This window comes from Prionailurus viverrinus, unplaced genomic scaffold (genome assembly GCF_022837055.1).
Source record: "Prionailurus viverrinus isolate Anna unplaced genomic scaffold, UM_Priviv_1.0 scaffold_62, whole genome shotgun sequence".
Lineage (NCBI taxonomy): Eukaryota > Metazoa > Chordata > Mammalia > Carnivora > Felidae > Prionailurus > Prionailurus viverrinus.
Genome location: NW_025927624.1, coordinates 297,821 through 315,771, shown reverse-complemented (window position 1 = coordinate 315,771; position 17,951 = coordinate 297,821). Strand labels below are relative to the sequence as shown.

General features: G+C 36.4%; 1 protein-coding gene across 1 annotated transcript in view; it reads left to right on the top strand.

The window, feature by feature from the left end:
* LOC125159788 (ankyrin repeat domain-containing protein 26-like) overlaps positions 1-17,951 on the top strand; it is a 708,468-nt gene that overhangs the window by 623,630 nt on the left and 66,887 nt on the right. The window contains exons 43-45 of the mRNA XM_047848410.1: positions 3,610-3,776; positions 15,061-15,231; positions 17,630-17,663. Of these exons, the coding sequence (XP_047704366.1) occupies positions 3,610-3,776; positions 15,061-15,231; positions 17,630-17,663 (372 nt within the window). The remainder of the gene's footprint in view (positions 1-3,609; positions 3,777-15,060; positions 15,232-17,629; positions 17,664-17,951) is intronic.

Genomic DNA, 17,951 nt, shown 5'->3' with positions numbered 1-17,951 from the left:
GCCTTTGCTTGTGTAACCCCATCTGTGTCCCATTACACACATCCTTTGAAGGTTCCCATTTCTTCCTAGAATTCTCATTCCCAATTCTTTCTCCATAGTGAATGTTGACGTGTTAGGAACCTCTCTTTTTCTGTTCTTTTGTTAGTCTAGTAATAATTTCTAGCTTTTCGCAAGCGATAGGTGCCAGGAATTGAACAGTTTATTTATAGTGAAAAAAATTAAATTCTTTATTAAAGCATTTATAACCAGATAACTGTAGAGTGATAAGATCAGTATTATTAGGGATATACTGTGAATCAAAGCCTTTCTTTTACATAAATATTAGAAAGATAGATAGATAGATAGATAAGTATAGATAGAGATAGAGATATATATATAATATACAGTTACATACACATATATATTTACACTTATATATATACACACACATACATGTATACATATATATGTACACATACACATACACACACACACATACATATATATATATATATATATATATATATATATATACACACACACACAGACACATAGAGAGAGACATATATCTTTAAAAGGTTTAAAAGAGACTATTGTTCATAGTATATTCCCAATCCTACTTATGTACCTGTCGAAAAATGCATGTTGTTTCCACTTACCTTCTTTTGCTCACATTTTTCCTTTTATTTTTTGTCTTAAGCTCATGCTTGATTGCTTGGTCATGTGTTTTTGTTTGTTTGTTTGTTTCTTTTTCCCTCTTCTCCCCCCATGCTTTTTACGGTAGTTTTAAAATTTTTTTAAAGTTTATTTATTTTTGAGACAGAGAGAGACACAGAGTGCAAGCGGGGTAGGGGCAGAGACAGAGGGAGACACAGAATCCAAAGCAGGTTGCAGGCTCCGAGCTGTCAACGCAGAGCTCAACGTGGGGCTGAAACCCACAAGCCGTGAGATCATCACTTACGAGAAAACAAAACCAGTACAAGACTTTTTTCCAGAAGTCATTATATGCCGATAATGACAGTACTCATAACTATAAAAGTATTGATTCTGAATTACAAATTGTGAGTTCTTCTTCAGCATCTAGTTTTCCAGCATCTGAAGTACATCTAAGTGAAGAATTACATCAAGATATGCAAAGGTTTAAGAATGAGATAGGCATGTCAGGAGTAGAGTTCCTGTCTTTGGAAAGAGAGAAAGTTCAACCTCCAAAACAGAAGGAGGTCCGCCTTGCTGTTACTCTTGTTTTTTTCTCTTTAGCAATTATCTGATAGATTCTGATTCTCCACTCAAAAGAACAAGAGTGTGCATACAATGGAATTGTCTAAATAAGTAATTGTGTCTGGAAATAGATTATTTCTGCTATCTTACAAAAAGGAGTTCAGGGAAACATTCTTGTGATTTGTTCTCCTTAAAGTCTCAGTGTCAGTCTTCCAAGTAGTATATGAACTGGGAAACTAACTTAGCTATATAAGTACCATGAAACCTCATGAACCAGAATAACCATAAAGAAACTGCTTAAAAACGATAATAATCTCCAGGTTGTTTTTTTTTTAATATATTGGCTTAAATATAAATTGCATTTCCATAAACAATAAAATGAGAAAGAAGCAATAACTAAGAGAAGGAATATAAACAAATGTTCCCAGCTAAAGCAATCTATGTATTGCTTCAGTATGTGTCTGTAGACTCTGGGTCTAGGTTTCTTGCTTGTCTAGCAAGACAGCAGCGGGATGCAGGATTACAATGGGAGAGACAGCTAATGTCCCGGAGAACACACGAGCCCGGATTAAGGGTCCTTGCTCTGTTTTTAATAGGATCAGAAGGCTTCCAAACATGGTGATGGACCTGCACAAAGAGACAATCAATCTGTGAACATGAACTCATGGGCATGAGGGAAAGGAGATTTCAAGATATAGGGTGTTAGGGGTTAGGGTCAATGTAAAACAAAATCCTAGCGCCTGGCAGATGGTTGTTAACAGCTGACCTGAGGCAGCTTCTCTGTTTATCTTAGCTAGTCTAGGGGAGGAGAAAGTTGCTACCTCAGGATCCACAAGGCACCTTTCGTTTGCTAATTAGCTCCCCTCTGGGCATCTTCACCCTGCAGCCTACAGCCTATAGCCCTATTTACCTGTTTACCTCATTTGGTCCTTCCTTCCTGTGAAAGCAGCTTTCTGCCATAGTACTAAATTGGGGAGTGTGTCCTCCTGAATATCTAATCTTGTTTACCTCTCACACCTTGGTCTTGGAGCCTTTGCCCCGCCCTCTCTATACCTAGATACCTAATATTGTTTACCCAAACTTGGGTGTGAGCATCCTATGGCTTTGTAATTTTATATGCCTGGTTAACCCATCAGTGCAGGCTCAGGGAATTCCTAAGCTTATTGCCCACAAAAATAGGCAGTCTTGTCTGCTTTATTCACAATCTTGGAACTTAGAATTTCAACATGACCCCTTTGAGATAGGCTTAATAACAGCTATTTGTATTATCACCCCTTTTTTCACATTTTTTAATCTTATTCTCAGATGTTTCTGTTGAGTCAAACCTTCACTTTATGTTCAATAGAGTATGATACCTTTGGGCCTGTATGATTTTTACCATGTAGGTAGCATAAACCTTCAGCAAACCTTCAGTATTTAACTCCAAGGGAGAAAACTGAGTTTTGAGAACACATCTCAAAAGTCCACACAGGACTTTCGAAATAGACAAAATCTAGAGATACCCTCCTTTAAAAGAATAAGTAGCTAATCTCCTCGTCCCCTATCAAGGTACTAATTTACTTTGCGAAAGTCACACTTTTCATGCATCTGACTAATTTAATGAATTTGTGGACATTTCTCTGATTCAGCATTCAAGAATTGTATCATCTCTTTTGGTGCCATAAAATGCTAGGAAATGCCACTTTAGGAACTTGGGATGAATCATTTAACCTTTTTGAGTTTTACTCGCATTATCAGTAGGAAATGGGATTAAAGGTGATCATTACTTTTATACCCTCTCCCTATAAAGTTTTATGCTTATTGAATGTGAGATTCGGAGAGCATTACTAATTTCCCAGAATTCCACCCTAACGTCTGTTTCACTTTGTTCCTTTTGTGTTGTGGCAAACTTTGGCTCATAAATTTTAGGGGACACTGTCATTTTTTTTGAGAACCTTAGGATCCAAAAGAAAAAGAATTGTAAAAGGCAGTCAGGGAAAGAATAGCTCCGTGCAGAAAGAGGAAAGCTTCCTGGTTTTGTTACAGGAGCACCTCCATGTCACATGTTTTAAATCTGGCTGTTGTGTAAAACCCAGGTGGTAAGGAAAGAAAAGGACACATTTTGTCTCTTGTCCTTTCATTTCTTTGTATCTCTTGGTCAGATGGGGTGGGGTGGGTGGGGAATTCTCGGTAGCAAAGTGTGGACATGAATAAGTACAAAATTAAGAAAGCCCTTTTAGAAAGTTTGGTAACTTTTGCTTTTTTTAATTCCAACAGAAATGAAGGAGAGTTTATAAAAATTACAATTACTTGTAATGATAAAGTAAACACAAAATATTTTCCTCCATTGAATTTATGACAAACTAAGTGTCAACTGATAAAGCTAATGAAAAAAAACTTCTTTTTATTGACTAAAGTAACAATTACCTTTAGTATCAAGTTCCATTAAAGGTTGAAGAAAAAAAGAAGCACAGAGGAAGTGACATGGAAGTATCAGAAAACATATATGATGCTGCGGCTGCTGGATTAATTCCACAAAGACAGAATGGAAAAACTGATAACCATCAATTGCCTATTACAGAAAATAAAGATTCTGATAGGTAAGCCTATAGCAATATTTAAATAGTAGGTAATTGTTATTTTCCTATGCAACAATCTTTTCTAGTTTGAGCTAATCTTCATGATGAACAAATTTCGTATTTTTCGTGGAGATATTTCATCCTATGTGCTAATGAGAAAAATGTAAATACCATTGAGATACCACTTTTTGCAGTCATAGTGATAAATATTTTATTAAATAAAATAACCAAAGTTAGGAAATGTGAGGAAAATGACATTCTTAGACACTGTGGTTGGATGAAATTGGTAACTCCTTTCTGAAAGGTGATTTAGCAGTGTATTTCAAAATTTCAAATATGTCGGGGCACCTGAGTGGGACAGTTGGGTAAGCATCCAACTTCAGCTCAGGTCATGATCTTGCACTTCACGATCTTGAGCCTTGTGTCAGGCTCTGTGTTAACAGCTCAGAGCCTGGAGCCTGCTTCAGATTCTGTGTCTCCCTCTTTCTCTGCCCCTCCCCTGCTTGTGCTCTGTCTCTGTCACTGGCAAAAATAAATAATATAACGTGAGAAAAATATTTCAGGTAGGTCATCTCTATTCCAATGGTTTCATTGCCAGGACTGGGTCCTTCTGAAATACGTGACTTCTATAAGCAAGCATGTGTGCCTGCACGTGCAAACACACACACACACACACACACACACACACACACACACTATAAGGGCATTTATTATATATTATTACATATACAAAATAGGACAGATATATTAAGGTTACTTATATATATATATATATATATATATATATATATGTTACATGTATATGTGAAGGATATTGTATATGTGAAGGATATAGTCACATGTATATGTGAAGGATATATGTGAAGGAGATAGTCTAAATGTTTATTGACTTATTTTGAGAGACAGAGAATGTGCACACTCGGGAGCCCAAGCATTGAGGGGGAGCAGAGACAGAGAGGGAGAGAGAGAGAATCCCAAGCAGACTCCACGTTAACAGTGCAGAGGCCAACACAGGGCTCGATCTCACGACCACAAGATCATGATCTGAGCCAACATCAACAGTCAGATGCTCACCAGACTGAGCCACCTAAGTGCCCCAGAGATAGGCTAAATATCCATTCATTAATAAGGAAGTAACGTTTCACTTCTATAAAGTAATGGAGTATGTGACCATTTTAAAAAATGAATTTAGGTCTATGTGTACTGATGGTTTAACAAAGTATATTTAAAGCATTTGGTTTGGTTTGATGTCATGTCTTATGCACATTTTGTTAGAATACTTTGAATATCTCCTGAATTGAAAACGGAAGTTTCCTGCTACACTGGCAGTCTACCAACAAAATTGCTAGTTATTAGATTTTTGGTTTTGTTTCCCAGTGCATGAGTGCTCCAATGTTGGACCCTCAACTTAATCTGAATATTGCCAAGAGGATTCACGTGGCAACATGTCTCATATTCTATATAAACATTTCATGGCCCCTGTGCTATAAAGCAAGATGCTGGTAATGCAATGAATCGTTTTTATAAAGGTACCTTGCTTGCATGCCATTATCCTGCCTTTTTAGAGAATATATTTCAACATGAACCACACCAAATTTTTCAACAGTGCCTTCATGGTATACAATTTGTGACAATTCAGTTTACAAAGTAGGACTATTTTCTGCATTCCCAACTCCTTTTACTTCTGTGTATAAAATTTTAATATGACTCATTACTTTGGATAGTGTAAAATATCCCAGAGTTGGGTGACATTTTAAAAATGTTTGTTTATTTTGAGAGAGAGAGAGAGAGAGAGAGAGAGAGCGCATGCACACATGAGTGGGGGAGGAGCAAAGAGAGAGGGAGAGAGAGAATCCCAAGGAGGCTCCATGCTGTCAGTGCAGAGCTCGAAGCTAGAGAACCTGATCATGAGGGTTCATGAGGGATCATGAGAACATAGAGATCATGTCCTGAGCTGAAATCAAGAGTTGGATGCTTTGTGGACTGGGCCACCCAGGTGCCCTTAGAGTTTAATAATTTTTATCAAGCACGAAATACTGCCCTTGAAACTTCGTTTTTCTGTGGTCTTTCTAAGCATGAGAAAAATGGTAATCAGCTTATATATATCTAGAAAAAATTTAAGGAGTCTTCTCAGTGTATAATTTTGTGAGTTATTTTGTACCTTGGTCTGGCATTTTAAAAAAGCAAAAAAAAAAAAAAACACACACACACACAAAACAAAACCTAGTGTTACCTATATGCAATTTTTAAGACTTCCAAATATTACAAAAATACTACCTAATCAGTATGTAACATTTGAAAACTACAGCAATAATAGAAAATTAGATCAACCATGACCATTCCACTTAGCTATGAAATCCTTCAAGAGCCTTCTTCACTCTTTGATCCTGATTTCCCTCCCTCCCATCCACTCTTGAATTCATTGTAGCAATTTTCCTTCTCACTACTCCAGAATTGTTTTTTCAAGGTTACCACCGATTTTCACTTTAATAAATCGAAACAATTTCATACATCTCATTTTACTTAACCTTTCAGCGATATTTGACCCAATGGAAAACTCTCTCCTCCAAAATTCTGTCTCCATGTTGCTTGTAGGCTATCACTCACTCACCTGATTTTCCCGCTGCCTTTCTAGTCTGTACACCTCAGCCTGATTTGCTTGTTTCTTCTCGTCCCCCACCTTTTAACCCATTGATGTCTTCCAGGAATTTGCCTTTGATTTTCCTTCTCTTGACTTTTACTATCTTGTATATTCTAATGATCCTCAAGTTTACATCTCCAGCCCGGATCTCTCTCCATAATTCCAGTCCCGCATATCAAACTGCCTACTTGATATCTCTTTCTGGATAGCTATTGCAAACTTAACATGTCCCAAATTGAGCTCCTGATATGCTTTCTTAATATTTGCCTTTCATGTCTTTCCTAATTGAGTTAATAACAGTTCTGTGTGTTGCTCTGCTAAAAAACTTGGTGTCATCTTTGACTCCTGTCTTTTTTTTTCTTTTTTCTTTCACTTTTTCTTTCTCTTTTCTTTTTCTTTTTCATACACATCACATCTCATCTGTCAGCAAATCTTGTCATGTCTTCCTTCAAATATATCGAGAATCCAAACACATCTTCCATGACCAATAGACTATCATCTGTTGTTTATATTGGTGTAATAGGTAGCTAAATGGTCTTCTTGTTTGTTTGTTTCTTCTTTTGTTTTTCCTCTGTTTCCATTAATTCTAAACACATTGGATCTAGGAAAACGTAAGTCGGATTGTGTCCTTCCTCTGCTCAAAGCCTAATTGCCTCCCATTTCGCTCAGAGTACATGCCAAAACTCTTCCTAATGCCGACAAGGCCTGGATATGATCAGGTGTCTCCTTCTCTCTCTCTGATTTGAACTCTTTTCTACCCCTTTCATTCTGTCCAGCCATACTGATTTCTCACTACTCTTTAAGTACTTCGGACATACTTCTGTGCTTGCTGTTGACTCTATCTGGAATGCTTTCCCTCAGATACCTCATGGCTTGCTTTTTCCTTTTTTGTTTGTTTCTCCTTTCAGGTTTTTGCTTAAAAGTCACTTTCTCAGCAAGGCCTTTCTTGGCCATCCTGACTAGTACTTCAACTACCCTTTTCCCTATAACACATCAAAATGTGATTTCTCTGCTTTAGTTTTTCTCCTCTAATACTGTATATTTTGCCTGTGTAGCCTATTGTTATTGTATGTTTACTTCACTCATGAGTAGGATTGTTATCATTTCGTTGCCATGTCCTCAGTGCCTAGAAAATGTTCTAGTCTATATAGTACTTATTCAATAATGCTTATTGAGTGAACGGAGTTTAACTTGTGTGTATAGTTTTTAACGTAATACTAGCCCCCACCTTGACAAACTTTGGCGTGGGTTCATTCTGACAAGTAAACCTGTCAGTTATATACAGTTTTTGGATTTTGGGGGGCCCAATATTGTGTTTACTTGCTACTTGTTCTTTTAGTTGTATTTATGTTAGTTTTCATTATGGTTAAATGTATCAAAGGAATAGCAAACTTCCTTTATAATTATTAAGGAAACTAAAATATGGTGGCAAATTATTATAGGACTTTAAAATTTCTTGCCAAAGATTATGAGCCCTCAATATCTGAAATAAAAAGATGAAGTTGGAATTGATCACTTACAAATAAGAGTGAGCTATGCTGGTTAGGTATAGTCTTTTTTAACAGAGCAGTCTGCTATTCTTATACAGGGTATGGGGAAGAGTAGAGTTTACAAATTAGGGGACTTTCAGAAAATTAAATGGTTTTTCATCATCTGAAGCACCATGCTTATTTGGGTGAGACTGTTGTGGATTGGTTGGCACACTGAAGCATGTGTATTGGAGTCATTTTTGTCCTTTATTCGCTGTCTTTCAGAGGGAAGGAGCTGAAATGGATTGGTTGGTGAGTAGGGCTGGTGGGCATTGATTAACACATTTAAAACTGATTCTGGTGGCTTCTTGTTACCATGGCTACGTGTTAGGGTTTCTTTTTGTTTTGTTTTGTTTTGTTTTGTTTTGTTTTGTTTTGTTTTTTCTAAGTTTGAGGTGGCTTTCACCAGATGTTTTCTACTTAAAAGTTGCTTCTATTGACTGGGTTCAAAATGAAAGCTATTTCAAATTCTATAATTACAGATTCATTTTTGAAGTTTGGGTCGAGAGGAATTGTTTGATAATTGCTTTCACAAAGGTTCTTCTTTTCTTGGATGTTATTTCCATGAAAAAAGTTATCTGTATAACAGTTTTTTGAAAAAAAAACACAATTGTTAGTTTTGTTTTTGTTTTTGGTGCTCTTCGGGGCTCATGTTTAAGTCCTAAATAATCTGTGGGAAATTTTTATTATTTTTGGAAACGTACGTAGCTGTATGGTAATAATATTCTGTTGCATGCATTTAGTCCATGAAAACAGAATTATAATTTTCTTTTTGGTGAATCCCCCATTATTTTCTATCAGGATTAGATATTAGGCGAAAAGTATGCAAAAGTTACCAAATCATTTTTTTAAATTTTTTAAAATGTTTATTCATTTGGAGAGAGAGGGGGAGACAAAGATTCCGAAGCAGGCTCCAGACTCTGGGATGTCAGCACACAGCCTGAGGTGGGGCTCGAAGCCACAAACCTTAGATCACAAACTGAGCCAAAGTCATACACTTAATGTACTGAGCCATCCAGGCGCTGCAAACCATTTTTTTTTAAACAAAAGCATAACTAATCAGATGATTGTTATTTCTGAGCAATAGATAATAACATGTGAGTACTTTTGAATTTTTGAAGTTTTTCCAGATTTATGAGATATAAGTAACATACATCTGTGTAACTGTAAGGTGTACCTGTATTAATTTGATACACAATCCTTTTATATTGTCAAATGATTACCACAATAGTGTTAATAGTTCCATCATCTCACACAAATATCATTTCTTGTTTGTGATGATCTAGTCTTGTAGCAACTTTCAAATGATATGTTCACTGTAATCACCATCCTGCACATTAAATACCCAGAATTAATTAATCTTGTAACAGGTAGTTTGTACACTTTGACCAATATCTACCCATTTCTCACAGCCTCCTAACCCTGGCAACCACCAGTCTGTTCTGTTTTTCGTGTAATTTTTTTTTAATTCCACATATAAGTCAGATCATACAGTGTTTGTCTTCCTGTGTCTGACTTCTTTTCACTAAGGATAAAGCCCTCAAGTTTCACTCATGTTGTCACAACTGGCAGGATTTCCTTCTTGTTTGTGGCTGAAAATATTCCATTGTAACTGTATGCCATATTTTTTAATCCATGGATCCACTGATGGATGCTTAGGTTGTTTCTTGACTAATTTTTTAAATTTTTTTTTAGCGTTTATTTATTTTTGAGACAGAGAGAGACAAAGCATGAACGGGGGAGGGTCAGAGAGAGGGAGACACAGAATCTGAAACAGGCTCCAGGCTCTGAGCTGTCAGCACAGAACCCGACGCGGGGCTTGAACTCACGGACCAGAGATCATGACCTGGGCCGAAGTCGGCCACTTAACCGACTGAGCCACCCAGGCGCCCCATGTTTCTTGACTATTGTAAATAATGCTGCAATAAACATAGGGCTGCAGATATCTCTCCAGGGTAAGGATGTCATGTCTTTAAGACATATACCCAGAAATGGGATTATTGGCTCATATGGAGGTTCTATTTTTAGTTTGTTGAGGAGCCACCATACTGTTTTACGTAGTGGCTGTCCCAATTTACAGTCCTACAGGAGTACAAGGAATTCCTTTCCTGTACATCCTTGCCAACGATATCTCTTGTCTTTTTGACAATAGCCATTTTAATAGGTCAAAGTGATATCTATATACTGCAGTTTTGATTTGCATTTCCCTGACGAATAGTGATATCGAGCACCTTCTTGTGTACCCTTGGCTATTTGAATATGTTTTGAGGACAGACGTCTTTTAAGGTGCCTTGCCCAGTTTTTAATTATATTTGTTTTTAGCTGTTGAATTGTACGAATTCCTCACACATTTTAGATATTGACGTTTTTCATATTTGTAGCTTGCAAATGTTTTCATCCTTTCCATAGGTTGCCTTTCCGTCATGTTGCTTGTTTCTTTTGCTGTGCAGAAACATTGCTGATTGCATTGGTTGTTTTTGCTTTTATTGCTTGTACTTTGGATGTCCTATCCTAAATCATTTGTAAGATCTATGTCAAGGAGCTTTTATCCTCTGTTTTCTTCTAGGAGTTTTATGATTTAAGATTTTATATAGGAGTCTTTATTTGCGTTTGGGTTGACTTTTGTGAGTGGTGTAAGGTAGAGGCACAGTTTTATTCTTTTGCATGTTAATATCCAGTTTTCTCACCATCATGTATTGAAGAGAGTACCTTTTCTCTTTTGAGTATTCTTGGGTCTCTTAACAAAGAGACTTTATGCATGGGTTTTTAGTTGACTTTATGCATGGGTTTATTTCTGGGTTCTTGATTCTGTTTCATTCATCTTTGTGTTTGTTTTTGCGCAACTTCATATGGTTTTTATTACCATAACTTTGTAATAGTGTGACACCAGCAAGTGTGATGCTTCCAGCTTTGTTCTTCTTTCTTAGGATTGTTTTGGCTATTTGGGGTCTTTCTTGTTCCTTACACATTTGAGGAATGCTTTTCCTATTTCTGTGAAAAAGGTCATTGGAATTTTGACAAGGATTGCATTGACTCTGTGGGTGGTTTCAGGTAATGTGGATATTTAATGATGCTAATTTTTTGAATCCATAAACAACGGGGTATCTTCCCATTTGTTTGTGTCTCTGCTGTTTCTTTTACCAATGTCTTGTAGTTTTTACTGTACCTATCATTCAGAAATCCTTGATTAAATTTATTCCAAAGTATTTTGTTCTTTTTGATGCTTTGGGGAAGGTGATTTTTTTCCTTATATTTCTTTTTCAGCTATTTCATTGTTATTGTTTAGAAATGCAACTGATCTCTTGATGCTGATTTTGTAATTTTTTTTTACTAAATATAATCTATTGTCAAATTGGTTTCCATACAACACCCAGTGCTCATCCCAACAGGTGCCCTTCTCAATGCCTATCACCTACTTTCCCCTCTCCCCCACCTCTTATCAACCCTTAGTTTATTCTCAGTGTTTACGAGTCTCTTATTGTTTGCCTCCCTCCCTCTCTGTAACTTTTTTTCCCCGACCCCCCACCCATGGTCTCCTGTCAAGTTTCTCAGGATCCACATATAGGTGAAATCATATGGTATCTGTCTTTCTCTGCCTGACTTATTTCACTTTGCATAATACCCTCCAGTTCCATCCATGTTGTTGACAATGGCCAGATTTCACTCTTTCTCATTGCCAAGTAGTATTCCACTGTATATATAAACCACATCTTCTTTCTCCATTCGTTGGGTGATGGACATTTAGGCTCTTTGCATAATTTGGCGATTGCTGAAAGTGCTACTGTATACATTGGGGTACATGTGCCCCTAAGCATCAGCACTCCTGTATCCCTTGGGTAAATTCCCAGGAGTGCTATTGCTGGGTCCTAGGGTTGTTCTATTTTTAATTATTTTAGGAAGCTCTACCCTGTTTTCCAGAGTGGCTGCACCAGTTTGCATTCCCACCAACAGTGCAAGAGGGTTCCCGTTTCTCCACATCCTCGCCAGCATCTGTAGTCTCCTGATTTGTTCATTTTAGCCACTCTGACCAGCGTGAGGTGATATCTCAGTGTGGTTTAGATTAGTATTTCCCTGATGAGGAGTGACGTTGAGCATCTTTCCATGTGTCTGTTGTCCATCTGGATGTCTTCTTTGGAAAAGTATCTATCCATGTCTTCTGCCCATTTCTTCCCTGGATTATTTGTTTTGTGGGTGTGGGGTTTGGTGAGTTCTTTACAGGTTCTGGATATTAGCCCTTCCTTTATGTGATATGTCATTTGCAAATATCTTCTCCCATTCTGTCGGTTGCCTTTCGGTTTTGTTGATTGATTCCTTTGCAGTGCAGAAGATTTTTATCTTGGCGAGGTCCCAATAGTTTATTTTTGCTCTCCATTCCCTTGCCTTTGGGGATATGTCAAGTAAGAAATTGCTGCGGCGGAGGTCAAAGAGGTTTTTTTCCTGCTTTCTCCTCAAGAGTTTTGATGGTTTCCTGTCTCACAGTCAGGTCCTTCATCCATTTTGAGTTTATTTGTGTGTATGGTGTAAGAAAAGTCGTCTAATTTCATTCTTCTGCATGTTGCTGTCCAGTTCTCCCAGAAGAAAGAGACTGTCTTTTTTTCTCATGGGATACTCTTTCCTGCTTTGTCAATGTTTAGTTGGCCATACATTTGTGGGTTCACGTCTGGGGTTTCTATTCTATTCCATTGGTCTGTGTGTCTGTTTTTGTGCCAATACCATACTGTCTTGATGATCACAGCTTTGTAGTAGAGGCTAAAGAGACAGAGTGTGAACAGGGGACGGGGAGAGAGAGAGAGACAGACAGAGAGAGAGAATCCAAAGCAGGCTCCAGGCTCTGAACTGTCAGCACAGAGTCCAATAGGGGGCTTGAACCACCAACCATGAGATCATGAACTTAGCCGAAGTCAGAAGCTTAACTGACTGAGCCACCCAGGCACCCCTGCATCTTAATGTTGATTTTGTATCCTTCATCCTTGGAACAGATTTTTGGTGGTATCTTCAGGATTTTCTATATATAATAACATATCATCTGCAAACAAAGACAGTTTTATTTCTTCTTTTCTGATTTGGATGTCTTTATTTCCTTTTATTGCCTGACTGCTTTGGCTAGGACTTCCTCTATCCTGTTGAATAGGAGTAGTCAAGTGGGCAACTTTGCCTTGTTCTTGAACTTATAGTAAAAGCTTTCCGTTTTTTACCACTGCATATGATGTTGGCTATGGGCTTATCATATTGGGCTTCATTATGTCCAGGTGTGAAAATTCAGTACCCACATTGTTGAGAGTTTTTATCCTGAAAAGATGTTGAATTTTGTCAAATGCTTTTTTCTCCCATGCTGGGATGATGATATGATTTTTTTTTATCCTGTTAATGTGGTGTATCAAATGTATTTATTCGATTTGATTTCTGAAGGATAATTTTGCTGAGTAAAGTATTAGTGATTGGTAGTCTTTTTTCTCTTAGCACTTTTAATATGTAATCCCACTGCCTCCTTGCATGGAAGGTTTCTCCTGAGACATTGTTAATAGCCTTATGAGGGTTCACTTGTAGTCACATAGTCTTTCCTCACTCTTTTTCATTCTTTTGACTTTGTTCTATGCTGACTAGATAAATTGATAGTTCCTGTCTTTCAATTCACATTTTTTTTGCTTGATCCATTTCCTGTCAGTGATCACTCTTGCTTTTTTCATCTCCTTCATTATACTCTTCAGCTCCAAGATTTTTGTTTACTTAGCTTTTACTATTTCCAGCTCTTTGTTAAGCTTCTCATTTTATTCATAGAGTGTTTTTCTTATTTTATTGAATTGGCTTTTTGTGTTTTTCTTGTAACTCACTGAGTTTCCATAAAACTGCTATTTTTGAATTCTCTTTTGAATAAATTACAGATCTCCATATGTTTCCGATTGATTACTGGAAGATTATTGTGATCCTTTGATGGTATCATATTTCCTTGATATTTTATATTCTTTGCAGTTTTGCATTGCTGTCTTTGCGTTTGAAGTAGCAGTCACTTCCTCCAGTCTTTAGTGACTACCTCTTAGTGTGTCCAACCTGACTTTTTTGCTCCAGTGGTATGCTGGAAATTCTCTGCAGGACACCTGGTTTTCCAAAAAGGCTCTCTCATCCATGGGTGATCATCTTAGAGAGTGTTTTCAAGGGAGGGACTCCCAGATGTGGCTGAGAGGGAGTGGCTGGAGGCACTTTATGGGCTATTGCTAGGTCCACAGATTAGACTGTAGTATGTCTGCCTGTTACCTGATGCACGGGTAGGCAAGACTTTTCCTCGGTCCCTTGGAATATGGTGCTAGATTCCCACAGCTCCTGCAAAGGCAGTTTTGCCGGTGGGTGGATAAGATGCCAGTTTGTTGTAGGTGGGGAGACACAACAAGGTACATCTTGTTCAGCTATCATACTGATATCGCTCTGACATATGGGTATTTTAAAAGTAGTTTTTCCCCTAAGATATTTCCCTGATTTCTTCTTTCATTTTATATGGACCTCATGCTACTTTAAAACTTTGTTGAAAGTAAGAATTCTTATATTTCAAAGCAACGCCAAAAATAGAGCACACATCTAGTTATTACTCCCATGTCTAAGAGTCACTGCCTTTAGGAAATGAACTCTAATTTTTTAGTGTAACCTTCAAGGTTCTTCAGAATCTTTCCTGACTGATCTCTTACTACTTGCTTCCATGTATTTTATGTTTTTTCCCCAAGTTCCTAAAAGCTTATACTTTTTCCTTTCAAGGCACCTAGATGCCATCTGTGTAATCTTTGTGCTCACATTCTAATCTCTAAGAAAATGGTTTTCTCCTGTTGTTTTCCCTGATGACCTCTGCTGTTTATTTTCCCTCTTCAGTAAAGCCTTTCTTGTCCTCACTTACAGCTTTTCACATGTCCATTCTTACAAATCGCATTGTATTCTATTTGTATATTTATCTGTGTTTGAAGCACCAGATGAGTATTTCCTTGTGTATGGTTGGTACTTCAGCACTGTTCTCTGAATTAATCAAATTAAGTCAGATGGGTAAAATTCAGAACTTGATGAAAATTGTCTTTTTATTCTTCATCAGTAAAATTATTAGAAAACATTGGCTTTTTTATGGCTTTTTAATGGCTTTGTTTGTTTTTCTTTTAAGGAGGGAACCTGGTTTACATATGAAGAAGTTAAAGAAAGGTGAAAATGAAAAAGGGACATCAAAAGGATCTGTGATCACACCAGTGTTGCAGAAGGCAGATGCCCTAACTGGTGGTCCACTACAAAAGAATGATGGCAGCCATTTCAGTGAAAAGGATCAGCATGAAAGCAGGTAAAATCTATAAATTCTTTATGTGCCTGTGAAGGAATTTTAGCAGTGATTACCTTTGTGGAAATAAAATGCTGTAGTGTAGGTAGGTCCAAGCTAAAGCAAGAAATACTCAACATATCAAACACACTGCTTGAAAAGTTGTGATGAGGGTAAGTGACTTTGTCAAGGAGCAGTTTCAGCAGTCACCATGGAAGCATGGAAGATGAGTAAGTGTAAACAACTCCTTACAGCATTTTAATAGGGAAAGGTAATAGACAAATGGATGATAACTGAAAAAGAATGTGAATTGCAAAGGCATTTTCTTTCTCTTTTTATTTTAAGATGGGGGCTTTAGAGAATGTATTCTGTTGGAAATGATCAATAGATATAGACATGGTTAGTTAATTTAATTTTGTTTCCGTTTCCAAACATTAGGAAGTTTTTTGATTGTATTACATTACCTTTTAAAAATGATAGTGGCGCCTGGGTGGCGCAGTCGGTTGAGCGTCCGACTTCAGCCAGGTCACGATCTTGCGGTCCGTGAGTTCGAGCCCCGCGTCAGGCTCTGGGCTGATGGTTCAGAGCCTGGAGCCTGTTTCCGATTCTGTGTCTCCCTCTCTCTCTGCCCCTCCCCCGTTCATGCTCTGTCTCTCTCTGTCGCAAAAAAAATAAATAAACGTTGAAAAAAAAATTATAGTAATTGTCTTTAGTACTCTTATTGATGTGATTTTGTGCAAGAAGTTGGTTTATTCTGAATTGGTTCCACAATGGGGTATTCTCATACAATTGAATGTGCAGATTTAAAAATATATATGTATGTATGCAAGTATATACATACATATATAAAAATATATTTATATATTAAATATATTAAATTAATTAAATTAATTTAATAAAATAATTTAAAATAAGTAAATTAATTTAATTTAATAATTAAATAAAAGTAAATAATTAATTAATTAAATATATATATTTATATATATATTTATATATATGGCTGTATAATTTCTTATATATTTCTTATATGTATATTATATGTATAATACATATTATATATATGTATATGCATAATATACAAACTATATCTATAATTTCTTATGTATGTTTATAAAAGTATATGTGTATAAGTTCTATATGTATATATTTGTATACACACACACACACACTTATCATAAATGTATGCAAACACTGAGGCCATTCTGAATAAAAGTAATCCTTCCTTGATGATTTTATAGATATCCAGTGCCTTTGATAGTATCACAAGTAGCTATGATTTTGTTAGGGACTTTAAAGTATCTGGTTCTATTAAGTTAATATTATTTAGGTTCTGGGGAAAGGGGAAGATTTTGTTTATTTACAATTGTAAAAGAAACTAGTGATCCATAACAGATTATTCCTTTTGGACTAGAGAGCTCTAAATGACCAAAATCATGCTTCCTGTACCAACAGTGCCATTGACACAGATTGTATGCTCAATAAGTATGTGTTGAATGTGGGGATAAACAGTGGAATGAATGAATGAATGAATGAATGAATGAATGAATGCCTGTTGAGGAACTTCTCTAGAAGAAGCAAATCTTTAGTTTATTGAAAGTAGATTTCCCATCTTGCCAAGTATAAAGTCTCTTAAAAAATGTGTAAGATTCAGAAATTGTTATGTATCACTATAGCTAGAAATCGAATCATAATATAGATACATTTGCTGTCATATTAGTTAGAAACACTAGAGTGTTACTTTAACCACGTAGTATAAAACAGATGCTTCGAAGGCACATTCCTGGGTTTGAATTCAGGGTCTGTTCTTGGCCAGCGACTAGGGCTTCTTGGGCAAGTCACTTCGACTTTCTGTGCCTCATTTTCTTCCTGTGTAACATACCTAATATAATAACCTACTTCATAGGATTGTTGTGGGGCTTCAAATACCTTGAAGACATGTAAAGTGCACATAGTAATGCCTAGAGAGTAGTTGCATAGTGAGTCTCCAACACGTTAATATCATGATTGTTAAAAAGGGGTTCTTTCATATAGGGACTTAACTTGCACTTTCCAAGTAGGTTTTAGTGCCAGTAAAAGCTTATTTTTAGTAAAATGACAACAACACAAACAATGGTATTATTCCTATCAAATAATGCAAGTAGCATTAGGATTTTCCTTTGCTTTTGTTAGTTTTTACCTAACTTTAGTACTTTGTTGTGCTTGCTTCAGCAGCACATATACTAGAACTGGATAAACCTAATCCTTTGTTAATATTAGCAGTAGTATGTTTTCGATGTTGTTTAATGTTACTCTGTTGTTTAATCCCCTTTGTAGAAAATTAGTTTCAAATGCAGAGATTTTATATCAGAAACAATAGGTTTAGATATGCTTTGTATTTTAAGTATTTAATACTTGCCTGAAAACAATTGTTGTTTTTTTTCAGACCTGCAAAGAAAATTTCTAAGAAAAAGAACAAGGTAAGCAAAAGAGACAATGTAATTTTATTTTATTTATTATTTATTTTATTTTTATTTTATTATATTATTTTGATACATATTTGTTAGGAATATTGTTCAGTGGCAAAAAATTACTTTATGAAAGATGTAGTGAAAAAATAGAAAATCTTCCTTTGTTGTAGAGACATTTGCTGTGAAAAAGTTACTTAGAAATACTAGCTATGGATAACAGTGTCTTTTTGATAAAAATCCGTTCTTTTTAAAAGTCTCTATGGTTTCGCTTTTAAATGTTCATTCACTTATTTTTAA